This window comes from Phoenix dactylifera, chromosome 11 (genome assembly GCF_051530095.1).
Source record: "Phoenix dactylifera cultivar Ajwa chromosome 11, Ajwa_hap1_PhDact_Kaust_v1.1, whole genome shotgun sequence".
Lineage (NCBI taxonomy): Eukaryota > Viridiplantae > Streptophyta > Magnoliopsida > Arecales > Arecaceae > Phoenix > Phoenix dactylifera.
In genome coordinates, this window is record NC_143200.1 from 26,178,048 (window position 1) to 26,195,364 (window position 17,317).

At 39.9% G+C, this 17,317-nt stretch overlaps 2 protein-coding genes across 4 annotated transcripts; both read left to right on the forward strand.

Annotated features, from left to right (window-relative positions):
* The first annotated feature begins 1,425 nt into the window (after positions 1-1,425).
* On the forward strand, positions 1,426-8,865 carry LOC103702425 (bZIP transcription factor TGA10-like). 3 transcript variants are annotated; one of them, XM_088707513.2, is made up of 11 exons: positions 1,426-1,744; positions 2,500-2,600; positions 3,371-3,423; positions 3,566-3,703; positions 3,856-3,918; positions 4,012-4,071; positions 4,290-4,367; positions 4,457-4,544; positions 4,645-4,916; positions 6,661-6,900; positions 8,176-8,865. In XM_088707513.2, the coding sequence occupies exons 1-11, from the start codon at positions 1,653-1,655 to the stop codon at positions 8,320-8,322; spliced, it is 1,332 nt and encodes a 443-aa protein (XP_088563639.2). In that variant the 5' UTR covers positions 1,426-1,652; the 3' UTR covers positions 8,323-8,865. The 3 variants fall into 3 exon arrangements, with proteins under 3 accessions (XP_088563639.2, XP_088563640.2, XP_088563642.2); XM_088707514.2 differs by having other exon boundaries at positions 2,503-2,600; XM_088707516.2 differs by lacking the exon at positions 1,426-1,744 and adding an exon at positions 1,762-2,109.
* A 4,596-nt stretch (positions 8,866-13,461) lies between these two features.
* Positions 13,462-17,001, forward strand: LOC103702300 (large ribosomal subunit protein eL6-like). Its single transcript, XM_008784667.6, has 4 exons — positions 13,462-13,780; positions 13,868-13,974; positions 16,315-16,493; positions 16,594-17,001. The coding sequence occupies exons 1-4, from the start codon at positions 13,527-13,529 to the stop codon at positions 16,747-16,749; spliced, it is 696 nt and encodes a 231-aa protein (XP_008782889.5). The 5' UTR covers positions 13,462-13,526; the 3' UTR covers positions 16,750-17,001.
* Positions 17,002-17,317: the final 316 nt, after the last annotated feature.

The following is a 17,317-nucleotide window of genomic DNA, read 5'->3' on the forward strand; positions in this document are numbered from 1 at the left end:
TCAAATCAAGTTAAATCGAATAGTTATTTAATTTGAGGTCAATTATTCGGTATGAAACCTTTGACACAAGTATGAATTGCTAGCTCATCGTGTCAGTATGCATTTGTATGGCTGCATACAAAATTTTTAATAAAATATTAAAATGATTGCAAATTAAAGAGCTTTCGTATAGGATTATTTAGAAACAAGAAATAGCACATTATATAAGAAATAAAATTCTTAATTTATATAAAATGCATAACCTTGTTATTTTTTGAAAAATACAATGGAGATGCCATCAATAGGTTCAAACCCTAATTCTGTAAAGTAGAGAGGATGCTGGCCAAGTTAAGTTTGCTAGCAATGCATCATCTTTGTGACAACTAAGTTTAATATTTAGAATATCAACGCATGCTATTTTAGATAGCTAACCACGATAACTCCTATTCTAACTAGCTAGGAAAAAAATTAAATAGATCATTTGCTACTATTTTTGGAAGAGTTGAATTAAAACTTTTATGTTGTTGGTGTAGATAAACGTAGCATACAATTGCTTTAAATTTGCAGGTCCCTTCTAAGTAGGTTTTACATGACTCCTGCAAAGCTTGTATAATTATGCTAATATATAATCCCAAGTATTGATGCTTTCTTCTTTTTTTTTAATTATTTTTAAAATTCAATGAAGCAATGTCATGAATTACAACGAATAGAAGATTTTATTAGCGAAATTCTGTTCTGCATTAAATAATGAACTTTAATATAGAAAATCCCACCACTAATTCTTACCTCATTTGGAAAATAGAAAATTTTAAACAAATTGAGTCTATGAAGCACCCATCATTAATATGGGCATTATTTACATCGGCCTTGTGCAATGGATCAACAAGGTTTTTCTCTCTTTTTTTTCAACTTTTTTTAAAAACTAATACGACAATGTAACAAATTGCTATAAATAAAAAAAATCAACGGTCAAATTTTTATTTCATATTAAGCAATAGAATTTAATGATGGCTAAGCACATTAATATCAATATTATTAATATCTGTTGTATATTTAGTAATAAACTTTAATGATAACTAAGTATGTTAATATTAACGTTACAAATGCCAGTATGATGATCAAATTGAGCCTCTATTTTCAAATAATGGATAATAAATTATACTGGATGGCTCTACTGTACGTGCCACGTGTAGCCTTCCCACGACCTGCGTGAGCCCGGAGATGATACATTCCCACGGGTGCGAAGTAGAGGGTGTATCGGTCATTTCATGCATACGACGGAGCCACGAGGCGGAATACCGCCGTTGGGTTTCAGGTAACCGCTGTGGCTGTTTTGAGCGTTCCCCGGACCGCCTTCCTATTGGTCTACGGCGACTTTTGTCGTTGTCCAGAGGACCGGTTGGGAGACGGTAACCTTACCACCTAGTTGTACCCCTTTATCTAGCAGCGGTTTTCCCCAAGTCTTACAAGCTTTCGGTCAGAAGAGGGAGGAAGAGACTTGGGAGGCATCCAGAGGGGTGAAAAGAGGAAGAAAAGGGTAGCTTTTTGATAGCTTTGCTGCAGAGAGATTTCAGATGGGAAGTAACAGAAGTTTGTTTCGCCATTAATGGGCAGTTCTGATCCTCTGGAAGGAGGTGAGAGAAGAACAAAAGGTTGGATTTTTGGAGAGTTTCATGGGAGATAGAGGGAGTTCGAAAGAGGGGCAGCCGCAAGAGCACCAGAGCTCCTTTGGGATAATTCATTCCTCCTCCACCAGCTCTACCATGTATGGAAACTTCATGTAACTATTTCTATTATCAAGGGATAAAGGGGGATGCATGGTAGTTCAAGTGTTAGGTGTAGAGAACAACTCGTCTTATAGATTTGTCTATTTTATGTGATATATAAGAGGATTCATATTAGAAATATTCTATTCACTTGAGATAGCTATCTATTTCTTTGCGTCTGACTTTGTTTTCCTTTCTTATCTTTTTCTCCCAGACTTGGTTTAATGGAAGAGATGATAGAGTTGGTGTAGATTGAAGGATAGCTAGGGTTTACAGAGAAATGCTCATATAGTATGTAGGATGGATGAGATAGAGTCGAGAAAACCCGTGCCTTAGAATTTATTTTAGTCTCGATGGATATCAGGTACCCATCCATGGTGTCTTTCTTCTTTTTTTTTGCTTATGTTCCACGGAAGAAATGTGGAAGGAGGTAAAACTTATATCATCTGTACTCTAGTTTATTTTACTTTCTTTTCTTTTCTTTTCATATGTGTTTTTGGTGCTTAAGAGGGAGTGGAGATGGCCTGCGGAGATACCTATGTTTCAGAATCTTAGTTTTTGTACATCAAATAGGCGGATTTTATTTCACAGTACAGGAAGGATAGAGATAGAGATAGGAATAGGAGAGGAGATCACTCATCAGTTTTAAACTGATTTTAATGGCGTAAAATAGGTTTAGATATCTATTTCATAAAATTGGAAGAGAAGATCTCGATTCTTATTTGGTTTCTTTTCTTTTTTTCTGATTTGACAGCAGGAGTAGGGATGTTGCGCCGTATGACTTGGGAGAGTTGGATCCGGCCTTGTTTCTGTATCTAGATGGGCAAGATCACTCATCAGTTCAAGAACAACGACGTGAGTTTTCTAGTTTGCCCAATTTTATTTGCCTCTTCTTAATTTTGTGGTCCTTTTGGCTTCGTTGATGTAATTCTTGGGATATCATATGGTAAAAACACATGGGGAAGTAGGTAAGAGAGGTAGGGAGTATCATGCAGCTCTTGGGTTTCTTTCAGGAATTTTTTTTGGGTTGTGAGGTGATCATGGCCAACAAACCTTGTACTGTGTTTGACTGGATTCTCGCAGCAATACTTGGACATCTAGATTCTTGAAAAGTGGTCGAGAAAACTTGGTTTTATTTACAAATTCTTTCAATCAAAAGGGTGCTTGTGGATTATTTTTCCCCTCTATTTTCACCCTTTTTCTCCTCCTTTTCTTCTCCAGAGCGGCGAGCTAACCATGCATGAAGAACAAAGAGGGCTGTGTTGTTCAGTCCTCATTTCATCCCACATGATTTCCATCTCTCTCTCTCTCTCTCCATCAATCTTTCCCTCCCTCCCTCTCTCCGCACCCCCCCCCCCCCCCCCCCCCCCCGGTCCCTCTCTCAGTGCGCGCTCGTGCGCGCATCCACTCTCTCTATTTCTGGATTTTTCCTTTTGTTTTAAATTTACGAAACGATCTTTTTATCTGTCTATCCATCCATCTATGTTTAATGATGATCATGCCCAAGGAAAGAGAGGGCGGTGCTTTGTTCCTTGAAGGGGTTAATTATCTACTCAAACGATCTTTTCTGACGCATTAATTGCACCTTGAGGAAATCTAACGCTTGCGTGAATTCATGTATGCAGAGACTCTGAACATCTTCCCTTCTCAGCCCATGCACGTAGTGCCGACTTCGAAGGTATGCTGGGCATCAAAACATGCAAGCCCTTTAACTTCTCCTCCAAATTCCGTTCTAGGTGTTTTTTGATAGGATGCTGCGCTCGATCGTAATGTTTTAAAATGGGCCGTTTTGTACTTAACAAACATCAATACACATATAGGGGGGTGAAATGAGCTTGGTCTCTCCAACAAGCAGTTCATCTAAGAGATCATCGGAGCAGTCCATGGAATTACCGAACCCAAGAAGTGATCTCGCTGCTCTACCTGAACCACAAAAGGATATCAAGGCAGTAGTGAAGGTAATGGTCTTAAATCACGGCTAACTTCTAGCTCCCGCTCTCTTTCAAGTGTCTTGGCTCTATAATTCTGTGATTTGACATTTGAGACAAAACCCATAGTGGGTGATAGTTTGATATATATAATTTTGACCTTTATCCTGGTTTGGGAGCAGAGGGAAGGGAATGGGAAGGGCCCAAGCTCGGAGCAAGAAGAGCCCAAAATACCTGATGCAAAGGTGAGTTGGATTTAGTCTCCACAAAAAGAGAGGTACGTGTCTTTAGCTTGAGCTCTTCCATGCAACGAGCGTCATCGTTCCATTTGTCGGCAGACATTGAGAAGGCTTGCTCAGAATAGAGAGGCGGCGAGGAAGAGCAGGCTCCGGAAGAAGGTCAGTCAACCCATAGGGAAGTAAAAGGAAAGAATGAAGAAAAATGAACCAACTAAAGTTCTGGACACTTCCATCCAAAAAAAAGAAGAAAAAAAAAGCTAGAGTTCTATTCACACTTAAATATTGTCTCCTCTGCTTTCTCCTCTTATACCTCTCTACGTTGAATTCCCGGTTTTCGTGTCCTTTTTTACCTTTGTTTCTCCGTTTTCATTCCACAGGCTTATGTTCAACAATTAGAGTCTAGTAAAATGAGGCTAGCTCAGCTAGAACATGAGCTACAGAGGGCGAGAGCTCAGGTGCTGACACCGAAAGCATTGCACCACACTAGACCTTTGAATCTTCTCGATTTACATTAAACTAATCAAATGTCATGTTGATTGATTAGGGTTTTCTCGTTGGCAGCGGCAGCCTCCCGGCCGGTAGCACTGGCGGCGGAGGCCTCCCGGACGGTAGCACCGGCGGGCTCAACGCAGGCATTACCCTAAACAAAACTTAAATGTAGATATTTAGCAGTTCTTGTATCTGCTACTATGAAGAACTCATTTACTTTTATGATGTTACAACGCATTTTAGATGCCGCGATGTTTGACGTGGAGTATGGGAAGTGGCTCGTGGATCACCACCGGCTGATGTGCGAAATGAGGGCTGCAATGCAGGAGCATTTGCCAGAAAACGAGCTGCGGATGCTTGTGGACAAGTGTCTGTTGCACTACGATGCAGTGATGAGCCTCAAGAGCGTCATGGCCAGGTCTGATGCCTTCCATCTCTACTCTGGCATGTGGATGACCCCCGCAGAGCGCTGCTTCATGTGGATTGGTGGCTTCCGCCCATCTGAGCTCATCAAGGTACTTCCTAACCCTAACTCTAATCTGACCTTGCATGCGCCCGATCACCGGCAGATCAACTTGAGTAACGAATACTAGCATGCAGCATTTTCGTTGGCTGGTCCTAATATGCAAGGTACTGCATTTGGAGAAATTATACCCTGTGCCACCATGGCGATGCACCACTCTAATCATACATCTTGATTCTTGTGGGCTCCATGCATCATGCGTTCGTCTCTAATTGCCGTCCCCTCATTTTGGTTTGTTCGTGCCGTGCACCGGTGATGTGGTGCGCATGATGCAGGATGGAATTTCTCCTATTTTTTGGCATTATAAAAATATTTGATGGAAATCATTGTTAAAAGAATGAAATAGAATTCTCTAGAATATGGTATTATTATGGATAGCCATCATATCATCTACCTTGAAGATTCACGGCAGCTCTTCTATAATTATCACCATGACATACTATATATCGCACTGAGGGTACCTTGTTGTACTCTAGGAGCAAATGAGAGCAATCCATTTCTATGATGGATGACGTGATGGCTATTCGTGATTGTGCGGTAGAGGCTCCGAACTCTAAATGAATTAACAAAATGCTGCAAGGCTACTTCTTTAGATCTCCAAAAGGACTTGTAAGTGTTGGTCTTAGCTGCAAAGTGTTACCCCCCCCCCCCCCCCCTAGGGGATGGAGTGCTATAAACGATTGCAATCGCAACAACTGGATAGCTAGATTTGATGTGTCTGGGGGCAACAGGATGTATTATTAGTGTCATATTTTGGCATGGGAAATGGGTGACGGATTAGCTAATCTGGTGAAAGGTCCCAATTGATGGAAGGACGATTCCGCTCTTTAGATTAGTCCAAAGCAGGGTGATGGATTTGTTTGAGGACGACTTTGGCTTGTTCCTCTTGTCATGAAGTATTAATGTGGAGAGAGTAGGTGGTGGTATAGACGTTGGATAGATGATGGAGAAGGTTTTCCAACAAGGGTGCGGTATGGTCTTACATTCATATACATTCTATATGATGATGTTGGTCTCTCTTTAGAAGGGTAAAAAAGAATCAAATCTAAATTAAAGCTACCACAGATAGAATCCTGCAAGCATTATTTATCATCTTGAATAATTCTTATTCCTCTTCTCCTGTTTTCTTCTCGCCCTGAGGGATGCATGAAAAGAAAATGTTGTGATATCCCAGGACTTCATTCAAAAAGGAGCAGCTACAAGGTTATTATTTGGTGATATATGCATCACCAAATATCATTGCATGACAATAAATAATGGAAACTCATTTCATAACTTTTTTCATAAGTAGCTAGAAAAATATAGATAAGGCATTTTTGTTGGTGATTAGGGCATTCTATGTTATCTTCCCTTGCATGTCAATATCTTCGAGGTTAAAGTTCATGGCAATCTTTCTTCAAAAAAAAAAAAAAGGGGGAAAAACATTTTATTTTGATGTAAGAGGGGATTTTTTCCTCATTTTTTACTTTGGCAAGATGCCCATGATGGCATGCCCTCGGCCAAAGTTCACGATCATATTTGACGGAAAATTACGCAAATCTTTGCTTTTCAAGCATGTTTATTATTGAAATAAATTAATACGAAATTTCATATCTTCAGCATGTTTTTATTGTATGATGGTAACTCCTTTGAGTACTGATGCCTATAGTTATTTTCCTGTCAAAGAAATTTCAAGAATGAGTTTTCCAGAGATTTTCAAATCGTTTTCCTATTGGTGGTTGGATGTCTGTGTTTAGATTGTTCTAAGACACATAGAGCCACTTACGGAGCAGCAGATACTAGGAGTGTGCGGCCTGCAACAATCCGTTCATGAGACGGAGGAAGCCTTGAGCCAAGGACTTGAAGCCCTTTTCCGATCCCTTTCTGACACCATCATCTCTGATGCGTTGGGCTCTCCATCTGACGTGGGCAACTACATAAGCCAGATGGTCGTAGCCATGAACAAGCTCTCTGCTCTTGAAGCTTTCGTTAGACAGGTAAAAAATACCTCTTTCGCCATCACACACCACCATTAATTGCTACCGCTAGTTTGCAGTCACTGAATTATGGATCATGCATGTGCTATGTTTCATTACTTATTATCAAATTTTAAGAGATAATCCAAGACGAATGCAGTAGATTTTATCATGACAACCATATTCTATAGGATCATCTGGTGTTATACTAAACATAAAATCTTGAAGCTAATCATAACGTTTGATGGATGGTGATTTTAAACCAGTTCTCATTATATCAGGATGCAGAAATAGCTCAATTGCAGCAACTTCTTGTTCCATCATATTAGGACCTATCTCCTATACATTTAGGGCTATTGGTGTATCCATTATATATAATAAGAATTGACTTTCTTTCTGAATTTTACGAGTTAGGTAGTTAGGTCAACTACTCGTGAGGTTGACAGTTCTCTATAATTTTGGAGTAGTTTTGAATTAATTTTGGTATGTTTCTTATTATATTGTTGCAAAAGTATATAAAGTTATTTTTTGAACCTCCTATCTTCATACATGTATATATAAAAAGAAATACGGGCAAGTATGGAATTAGGTATAAGAAAAGAACTGAACTAGTTTTCAAAGCTATTGGTGAGGATGAGTAACATAGGTCAGCTTGGGTGTTGTGATGACCCTCTCCTCCATGTCTGCATGCGATGTACTGGAGCATCACATGCATGCATGCAAATCTAGTAGTCATATGAAATTGATAGCTTATTCAAAACCTTTGTTCACATGAGCCTACGGCACATCTCTTGCACGTATTATATTAAACAAAACTTTTCCTAACCTATATATGAAAGCCTATTTGAACTCCCTTTCCTTATTTTTTCACCTTAAGTTATAAAATCAACCTTCACCCACCACATTTGTTCACATTATAAGACTAATATTATTCTCAGAAACCTTCAGTTTTTCGTACTTGACTATTCTGTTTTCTACACAGAACGCTTTGTGCAGTGGCTGAATAGCCGTTTGTTTTATATCTCAGAACTCAGAACAAAAGGAGGCATATTTCAACACCCCTCTTACTAAGCAATAAAAATAAAAAACACCCTCTCTTCCTTTTTTCTTTTTTTTTCCTCCTTTACTGTAATTTGAGATTCAACTTCTTTTACTGCCATGTCTTGACAAAGTGAAAGTTCACTATATATTTCCAATGTACGTAGCCAATAATAAATCGTATAAATCATATTTACATTAGACAGATATTCTAAGGTTTAATTGTTTATATAATTAGACAATATTATTTTCTCACAGGCGGATAATCTGAGGCAGCAGACTGTCCACAGGCTTCAACTGATTCTCAGCACCCATCAGGCAGCTCGGTGCTTCTTGGCGATGGCTGAGCATTTCCACCGCCTCCGTGCCCTCAGCTCCCTGTGGCTCACTCGGCCAAGGCAGTAGCGAGATTAGAAACTCAAGAGATAATACAGGTAGGAAAAGAGGCAGGGTTACTCAATTAGGAAACTGAAACTGAAAAAATAGAACATATAGGTCAGTTCAACATTCTCATTACTTGTTCCTTTTAATCTGAATTGAGTTTCATAGAGATGTAGGAGGACCGGGACCTTTTATCTTTGGTAGAATTGCAAGATGGTATCCGCATAGATGGATACGTTGCAATGGAGTATGGGTAGGGTCTCCCATCCTCTTCTGCTCTTTCTTAGCCTTCCTTCGTATGGGAGGAAAGTAAACTTGTGCTGAAGGGAGTTCTTTGAGCAGCCTTTTCTGACTACATATGGACAGGTAAAATTAAAGTTGAAGACAAAGAGGGCTAAGATCTTAAGAATAGGAGGACGAGGAGGAGTTCTCTTTCTTTTCTTTCATTTTTTTTCTTTTTAACTTTTTCAATAATTTCCTAGGATCAGCTAGGTAAAGGGGACTGATTTCTACTGAACTTTGGCTGATGTTTCGATATTAATGTAGCCTGTCCTTTTTCTTTTACTATGTGCCCTTGGGGTCTTTGAAGGTGGCTGCTGCATTTTATTTTTTTGATGATAAATCTTGTGGCTGCGGTTCAGGTCTTTATCAAACTTCTAATTAACTTAATTAGCCCATGTATTTGTGGGTGTTCATCGTTGGACGGAAAGGCCACACGCGAGGCTAAAACAGAACCAAGAATTAGTAAACAAAGACCACCTAAATTACGTCCCTCAGTGCCTTGAGGTTTCTTAATTTGTTGCTTTCCTCCCTTCTTGCTACTGTTTCTAAGACGCTCTCAGGAGATGGCTCCTCATATCAGCTGCCCATTTTCCTAAGGTGTTCAAGCTTTGCGGCAAGCCGTTCGCATTTTCCATTTCCGACCACTGACGAAGCCTCTAAATATATAGGAAGGCCATCATTTTCTCTACTTCCGTGAAAGACTTCGCCTCCAACCTAACTATTCAACTGTTCCGTCCCGTCCAGATACACCAATAGCCTATGGATATTAAGCAGTCCGGCACTGCTATCGTCTCCTTCCTGAGGTTAGACGATCTCCAGCCGTTCCACAGGTCTTGATAATGAAGCTAGCGGTGGCTGCTTCACATTAATTTCCTGCAGGAGCAAATGTCACAGTTGCTTTGAGTACTCGCACCTCAGCAGCAAATGAGCTACCGTTTCATCGTAGTTAAAAGGACGTGAGTCATGAGGTCCCTTAACTCCTTTCTTCACCAGGTTCTCAGCAATCAGGATTTTGTTGTAGTAACACAGCCAGCAGAAGATTTTCGCCTTTTCTGGTACTGCCAGCTTCCGAATAATGGTACTAAACCGGGATGTGATTCCCCCATCCATTAGAAAGAAACTGCAATGTGCATGGTAGATGGAGTCCACTTCCAAATCCTTCTGTCCTTATCATTGGAGAGGTTGGTATCTGGTGCATAATTGATATGAAACTGAATGCATACATATCAACTTAGATCCTCGCATACTATCCTCGTTTAGTCAAATCCAATCATAAATACCGTAGTGAACTATACCACGATTAGCTTTGTAGTCAGTCCCAAATGGATCTGTGGAGTAGTATCTCCTATTCCACATGAACCATAAACCACTTCAATATATTTGCAATGATTTGGAATATCATCCAAAAGGCTAACCCAGAAGGAATTTTTCGAATTTCTTAGTACCGTATAGCTACCAAGATCTTTTAATGCACAACTAATGTAAGACTGAACATGCACCAATACAAACCCTCACAGTATGCTAAAGGAAACCAGCTTATCCCTCTAAACTATATATGCTGGTGCAACTGCTGGATACAGGAGATGGGAAACTACTAGAAATTAATTCTTTAGAAATGAAAAATATTTACAAAACAAATATGCAAAAACTACATTTTGGATGTCAACATCATGTGCTATGAAAAACAGAATATCCAGCTTAGTGTGATGTTTCATTCTGAAACAGGAAAATAGACATAGGAGAAAAGCCTTAAGGTTAGATGTGAGCCTAGATATTGCACAAAAGGCAGGGGTACATTAGAGATCATACAACACCAAAATTCGAAAGCAGTCGCTTGTAACGCACCAAGTTGATCCACGATCGAGAAACCAGTGGCTTACCAAACCATTATGCATATAAGTTTCCAGAAAATTTGTGCTTGCAAGCTAGTGTAATGCAGAAATTAATTTGCATTCTGAATTCTTAGAGTAATATATGCTTCCAATTATCTGCGTTCCAAGCTATAAGAAATTCATGAAACTTAGGCAAGTTTCAACTAATTGCATGTCTTTCCAGTTTTTTAGCTTTGTACATCTTGCACGATTTGACTTGAATGAGTATATATGTTTGCCATTTGCCCATCCTGATATGGTGTAAGAAAATATAAAATATATAAATAAATCTAATTTATTCTATTAGCTTAAGTTATTAGGACAAGTAGTGATTTTAACTTGGTATCAGAGAGAGGTCCTAAGTTCGAACCCTATCTTCGCACTCATTAACTCCATTATTAAAACTTTCACATGTTAGGCTCACCCATTAAAGAGAAGTCCGGTCCACATGTAAAAGGAAGCATAAGAAAATATAAAATATATAAATAAATCTACCTCTTCCTATCAAAAAAAAAAAAAAACAGAATATCAAAGCACCGAATTTCCAGCGGAGAAGGCATCGAGACGACGAGATCAGAAGGAAGAAGACTCTAGCTGGAAATCTTCTTCCCCCATTTTTCCCACATGCCGCGCACATAAGGCATCGTGGGATCGTGGGCCTGGCCACTCTGGGCCGGCCCACGGATAGTTTTGGCTGACTGAGGCGGCTCGAATCCGGCCCGGTTGCTCCAGGCACGCCCACAAGCCCAATATTTTTTTAAAAAAAATCCAGTTATTACACCCAACCTTACTGTTGTGCAATTGACCTGCAATGCCAGCCAAAAGTTACATATTTGTTCTCTGATGTGCTATTGCCGCATGAATAACCCATGCATATCCACTCATTGGCCATTAACGTGGCTGCCTAAACTCCCATGCACATATCTTCTTGCCTCTCTCATTTCATGCGGAAATCATGGCATACCATGAAATGGTGGATCACTTAATGGCTTGGGACATGCATACCCAATATTTTTCTCTTCTGCACCCCCAACCTCTACTAGAGTTAGACCCTGTGTCACAACCCAGGATCTCATCCAAATGGCTAGCAGGAACTTATTATTTGGGTTCCTTGATCCTGTATAAGTACCCAAGATCTACCCAGCGAATAACCGATATGAGACTAAACACACGTCCGCACGGATCCTGACATACTCCCTCCGTTCAAGTTCTGACGTCCTCGTCAGGCTAAGGGTTCAAATCAATTCAAATCTAATCACAAACACCATGATTGGTCCGTGGTCAGCCCCAATGGATCTGTGCTGCAAGTGTCCCCTAGTCCACATAGGTTATGGACCAGGTCCGCTCTGATACCATTTCTCACAACCCAGGATCTCATCAAAATGGCTAGCCGGAAGTTATTATTTGGGTTCCTTGATCCTGTATAAGTACCCAAGATCTACCCAGCGAATAACCGATGTGGAATTAAACACACGCCCGTACGGATCCTCACACTTTGCTTGACCGAAAGACATGCCCGAGAGTCGCGTCTGCTATTTGCTTGCCGAAAAGTAGAACTGCAAGTTTATCATGATGGGGGTCAAAAAGTCGTGGTTTTTTTTTCTAATCTTGGTAGTTATCCGTATAACTAACTGTTTTTTGATAATAAAATAACTAATTTTCTTTTCTTGGTAGTTATCCGTATAACTAACTCTCACAAAGTCAACTCCGACAAGCGCATTACGCCTGTTGATACACGTGTGTTAGAACCTATATTTATTTAAATGGTCAGGAATAGGAGCCCAAAACGGCCAGGTCCACGGAGCTGACTTTTGCCGACCAAAACTTTAGAAGTTGGGTGGATTCAGCATCGTGCTAGTGCTAGAGCTAGCAATGAGCATCTACTGTTACAAAATATTTGCAATTTATTGAGAGACTGCGAGGCCTCCCAAGTTATCAATATCTATTGTGAGGCAAATAGATCTGTTGATTGGGTCGCATCGTATGTTGCACAACACTCTTATGATTGAATTTGTAATTGCTATGAGTCTTCACCACCCCTCTTCGCTATTTTTTTTTATTTTTTTTGAATATATTCATAATTAGACAGTATGATGTAGCCAGCTTATCAAAAAAAAAAAGTCGGAGAAACTTCTCACTTTAATTATTCGAGAAGACCTCTCAAAAGCTTTGTAGAATAACGAAAACTTCTACCTTATTTTAGTACTAATAGCTCAAGTCAAGACTTGAAACATGGTATTATTAATTTGAGGCTGATCGGAGATCACCATCTCATCTTGAGTAGCTTTTTTGCCGAATAATTGTTTGGGGTTATATTTCCAAGTAATTAAGAATTAGGATGGCCTGTGTTTTGAGGCAAATTTTCCATTTGGCCTGCTGTAAAACTGGGCTTTTGAATTCATGCTGGTGTGAGATTAGAATTCATCTACATATTAGTCTCTAAATTTTTATTCTTTGCGTATGAATTCTTTAAATTTACAGATTAATGCATAAATTCAATGCCCTATCTCAACCTAAGTAACACTTAGGATAAAATTTTCCCGATATTTTAGACACTTAGAAACTTAACATACGTTATGTAACACTCGACGAATACTCAATTTATTTGTGGTTAGCTAGACCGCAAGAAACCTATATCCAATAACTTAAGGGATTAAAATCCAAAGTTAATGGTTCAAGGGACCAAGGGATAAATAAGAAGTTGTCAGGGATGAATATGCAAATAAATCTTTAAACTGCCATAGAATCCGTTAGAATACGGAATCTGTGCGAGAAAGAGAGTGAGCGATCTTTAAAGTGCTCTCTTGGGCCCAGCTGGTAATTCGTCCGGCCCAAATATTGGAGGTCTAGTCTTAGCCCAATCTAACAGTATTGGGCCAATCTACAAACGTGGGTTTAAAGAGGAACAGAAGCTAGCGCGGACTACCAATCGAACATCCATAACCAAAGGGACGGTCCAGATTACATATTTACAAGGGTTTCGGCGGCGTCCTCCCAACGTAAATAGACATCACCTCCCCTAGCGCTTCGTTGCTGGGCTTCTTCTTGTTCCCTCTTGACTCGCTTCTCGTCGCCATGGCGCCGAGGAAACCTAGGGCTTCGAGCCGGAATCCCGAGCTCATCCATGGGATCGGGAAGTACTCGCGGTCGAAGATGTACCACAAGCGCGGGATCTGGGCGGTCAAGGCCAAGCACGGCGGCGTTTTTCCCCGCCACGAGCCCAAGGCGGCGGCGCCCACTCCTGCCGAGAAGCCCCCCAAGTACTACCCTGCCGAAGACGTCAAGCACCCCATCCCCAATCGCCGCAAGCACAAGCTCACTAAGCTCAGGTCCCTCCCCGGTTCTTGATCGCTTCTTATCTTCTCCGTCGTTCTGTTCTTGATTTAGGGTTTTATGCTGTTTGTTTTGGGGGCTAGGGCGAGTATTACTCCTGGGACGGTTCTGATCCTTCTCGCTGGGAGGTTCATGGGGAAGAGGGTCGTCTTCTTGAAGCAGCTCCATTCGGGTTTGCTTCTCGTTACTGGTGAGTGTCTGGTAGGATTTTTGACGTATTTGTTGGTACAAGGTTCAATTTTTGTCGAATTGCTGAAGCATTTAGCCTCAAGACGGGAAATTGTTATGAATGGAGGGATCCTCTGTGGTTGCTTATTGCTGCAGTGGTCTTGGTTTCTATTACTCTATCGGTAACCTAGTTTGCTTGTTTGTGCCAGTCATGCTAAGTGAAAAATACCCATGATCTAGTCAAAATATGGGTTTGGAATTTATAAGGGCGGGCTTTTCGGTTCTTATTAACGTGCTTTTCCGGCCCCTATCTTTCCTTCTCCGGTCACATGATCTAGTAATCTTAGACAACTTTTGATGAACTGCAAGGAAATTCGCCCGCATTTTTATTTATGAGCGGGGTTATTAGCTCTGCTAAGTCTTCTTTTTGAGCCTGAATTTCTCTTGTTCCCTTAATCTTAATAAAAGATTTATATCGGGTTCAGTAGCCTCCCTTTGCTCTGGCCAACACTTCACTTTTTGCTCTGTCCATGGAGCGTATGAATTTCAACCAGACTCTTTCCAATCGAAAACCCCTCATGAACCTTTAAATTTTTTGCCGAAACCCCATAGTTTTGTCTTGACTTCCGAAAGAAGCGATAAACTTACTCGATAGGGGTGAAAAAATAGCTTTTAACATGCGTTTAGCAAGCATTTAACACAAGACCACAAACAGGGAATTCTACTGTAGTCCGTGCAGCTATGGTTGTTGATCCTGCAGGGCCTACCCAAAGGTTCGGGCCAGATTGTTTGAAGTGGGTGATACATTTTTTGTATTTCTGTGGGGAAAGGGGGCTGGGCCTATCATATAAAGAGGGTTGTTTAAAGAGAACCCAGCCACCTATTTTCATTCGATGTTCCGGGGTGCTTGATTTGATCGATGAATTCGGCGAGCTGATCTGCTTTGAGAAAATTGGGAGAGGCATTTCCTCACCCTCACTCCCACCTGCTTAAAAATGTTAAAGAAACTTCTTTTTTTGTTTTTGCTCTATGAATGTTTTAGGGGGAAAAAAATCTGGGGCTGAGGCCCATGGTGAATGAGAGTTCATGGCCATGCTGCCATCGAAATGAATAAGAACAATTTCTCTGTATTAAATGTTTTAGGGGGAACAATTTTGCTGTACAGTGTTTTTGTTGCCAATCCAGAGGATGTCTCGTTGTGGGTTCAGACATGCCAAGGTCTTGGAAAACTCAGTAGGTCCTGTTACAAAAATAATGTGTGATATTTTGTTCAACAAAGTTAGAAAATGTTCTCTTGGTATCTCTCTTTAGTCTCAATGAGTTGTCTTTGTAAAAACTCTTATCAGTTATAATACAATTTTGTTGTCTATTACTTTTAATTAGTGGATGAGTGGGAGATAGACATGGATCAGAAGACATGGACCAGAAAAATATTTAACATTTTATTTGTGCAAAATTTTATGATTACCATATGTCTACTATGTAGTTAGAGGGTTTCGTCAAGTAAGAATTCCTGCTGAATGAAGTAAAATTCTTTGCTCTGGACATCATGAAGTCAGCAGAAGGAAGTTCTATATATAGATTTCCTGCTGAATGCAGTAAAATTCTTGTTGATTGTTTTGACCTTTCAAGATAGTCAGTCTTGCATGTACATTAAATGTTCATATAATGGGTCAGGAATTTGTATGAACATGAGCAATGTGAAGGAAGTACTAAGAAAGTTTTGATCAGTGATTAACATACCACTGAGTTCTATTTAATGTTTTAAATCTTTGCAGCTAAAAGAGAAGAAACAGTCATTGGGTGGATATTGTATCTTTTCCAATTGTTGTAGAATTTGCTCTGTTACTTTGTTTGAGGTTTGCTATATCCTGTGAGTTTGTAAAGCCTTCTTGTAGAGGAACACAGCAATACCATGTTTTTTGAAAGATTTCTTCCTTCCTTCTGCATCTCCATCTGTTATTTTTAGTTACTATTTTGTGCTGGGTGGAAAGTTCACTCGTGTCTTGTAGAGCATGTTAAGCTCTGTAAATGATCACTTGCTGAGTAAACATTTTTTCTCTAGTTTTGTCAAATGGTTGAGGGATGCAAATGCCTACTTCTTAAATGAAAGGGAACCTGAATTCTTGCGTTGGAAAGTCTTCTCAGTGTTTATGGGTGTTATACTCTTCGTGGTTTCATAGATCTCCCTTTATGCTAGAAAAGATTTGTATCCATATAACATTTGGTAGATTGAATTGTAAATAATGTTTTTAGTTAAGTGCTTGAAGTCTAGCATATGCAAGCAAAAATAACATTTCTTTTTCCCATGCTTTGTTTCTTTCTTTTTTTGTTACTGCTCATTATATTTGGGCTGCTATAGGACCATTCAAGATCAATGGAGTGCCTCTAAGACGAGTAAATCAGGCTTATGTCATTGCAACATCTACTAAGGTTGACATATCTGGAGTCAATGCTGAGAAGTTTGATGACAAGTACTTCACCAAGGAAAAAAAGAAGAAGAACAAGAAGGGAGAGAGCGAATTTTTTGAGACTGAAGAGGTATATCTTCACTTTCATATGCTACTGATGATTGGCTGTTGTCTTATATCTAGTCTCTTGCTCATCCTCCTTTTTTTTCACTTTGTTTTGTAAAATGTAGGAAACAAAGGCACTCCCACGGGAGAAGAAGGATGATCAGAAGGCTCTGGATACCCCATTGATAAAAGCCATCGAAGCAGTTCCGGACTTGAAGGCCTATCTAGGTGCCAGATTTTCACTTAGGGCAGGCATGAAACCCCATGAGCTTGTCTTCTAGGCACTTTGTCCTAACCTTTTCCCTCAAAAATTCTCCGTTTAGATTCAGCCTAGGTGGTGGTACTTTCAGTTTTGAATGTCAAGAAGGATATTGGATTTTTGTTTCATGCTTGTCTTGTGGGTGAATTGAAAATTTTAATCAGTAAAGTGTTCTGCGGTGGAACTGGCTGTAAGTTATGTCTTAATTGGGAAGATTACTGTTCTACCTTCAACATATATCATTTCTTGAAGACAATGTGCTATATTTCTAAGATATAGTGCTCCATGCATGTTAGGTTTCAGTGAAGTTTACATTCCATTTTGAAAATCTCGTCATCTATTGATTTGTGTTCAGCAGCTAGCTTACTAGGATATGCAGCGTAACTTATATTTTTGGTCGCTGCTCGCTGCTATCTCTTTCATGCTGAGTCGATATTTGCTTTCCTTCCCCTCCAGGCCCTCAAGCTCGTAACGTTATAACATTCTACATTGTCGAATATTCTTCGTTATTCCTTAACATGTCAATTCATTTTTTTAGTGAATTCTTTTCCTTTTAGCAGTCGTCATTTAACGTTGTGTCTGAAACTTGG

What these genes read in the sequence shown, in the direction of transcription:
- LOC103702425 (XM_088707513.2), top strand. Translation starts at nt 1,653, where the DNA reads ATGGGAGATAGAGGGAGTTCGAAAGAGGGGCAGCCGCAAGAGCACCAG. An exon ending in ATATCAAGGCAGTAGTGAAG is followed by an intron (nt 3,704 to 3,855) that starts GTAATGGTCTTA and finishes GTTTGGGAGCAG; the next exon opens with AGGGAAGGGAATGGGAAGGG. An exon ending in CCAAAATACCTGATGCAAAG is followed by an intron (nt 3,919 to 4,011) that starts GTGAGTTGGATT and finishes ATTTGTCGGCAG; the next exon opens with ACATTGAGAAGGCTTGCTCA.
- LOC103702300 (XM_008784667.6), top strand. Translation starts at nt 13,527, where the DNA reads ATGGCGCCGAGGAAACCTAGGGCTTCGAGCCGGAATCCCGAGCTCATC. An exon ending in CACAAGCTCACTAAGCTCAG is followed by an intron (nt 13,781 to 13,867) that starts GTCCCTCCCCGG and finishes TTTGGGGGCTAG; the next exon opens with GGCGAGTATTACTCCTGGGA. An exon ending in GGGTTTGCTTCTCGTTACTG is followed by an intron (nt 13,975 to 16,314) that starts GTGAGTGTCTGG and finishes GGGCTGCTATAG; the next exon opens with GACCATTCAAGATCAATGGA.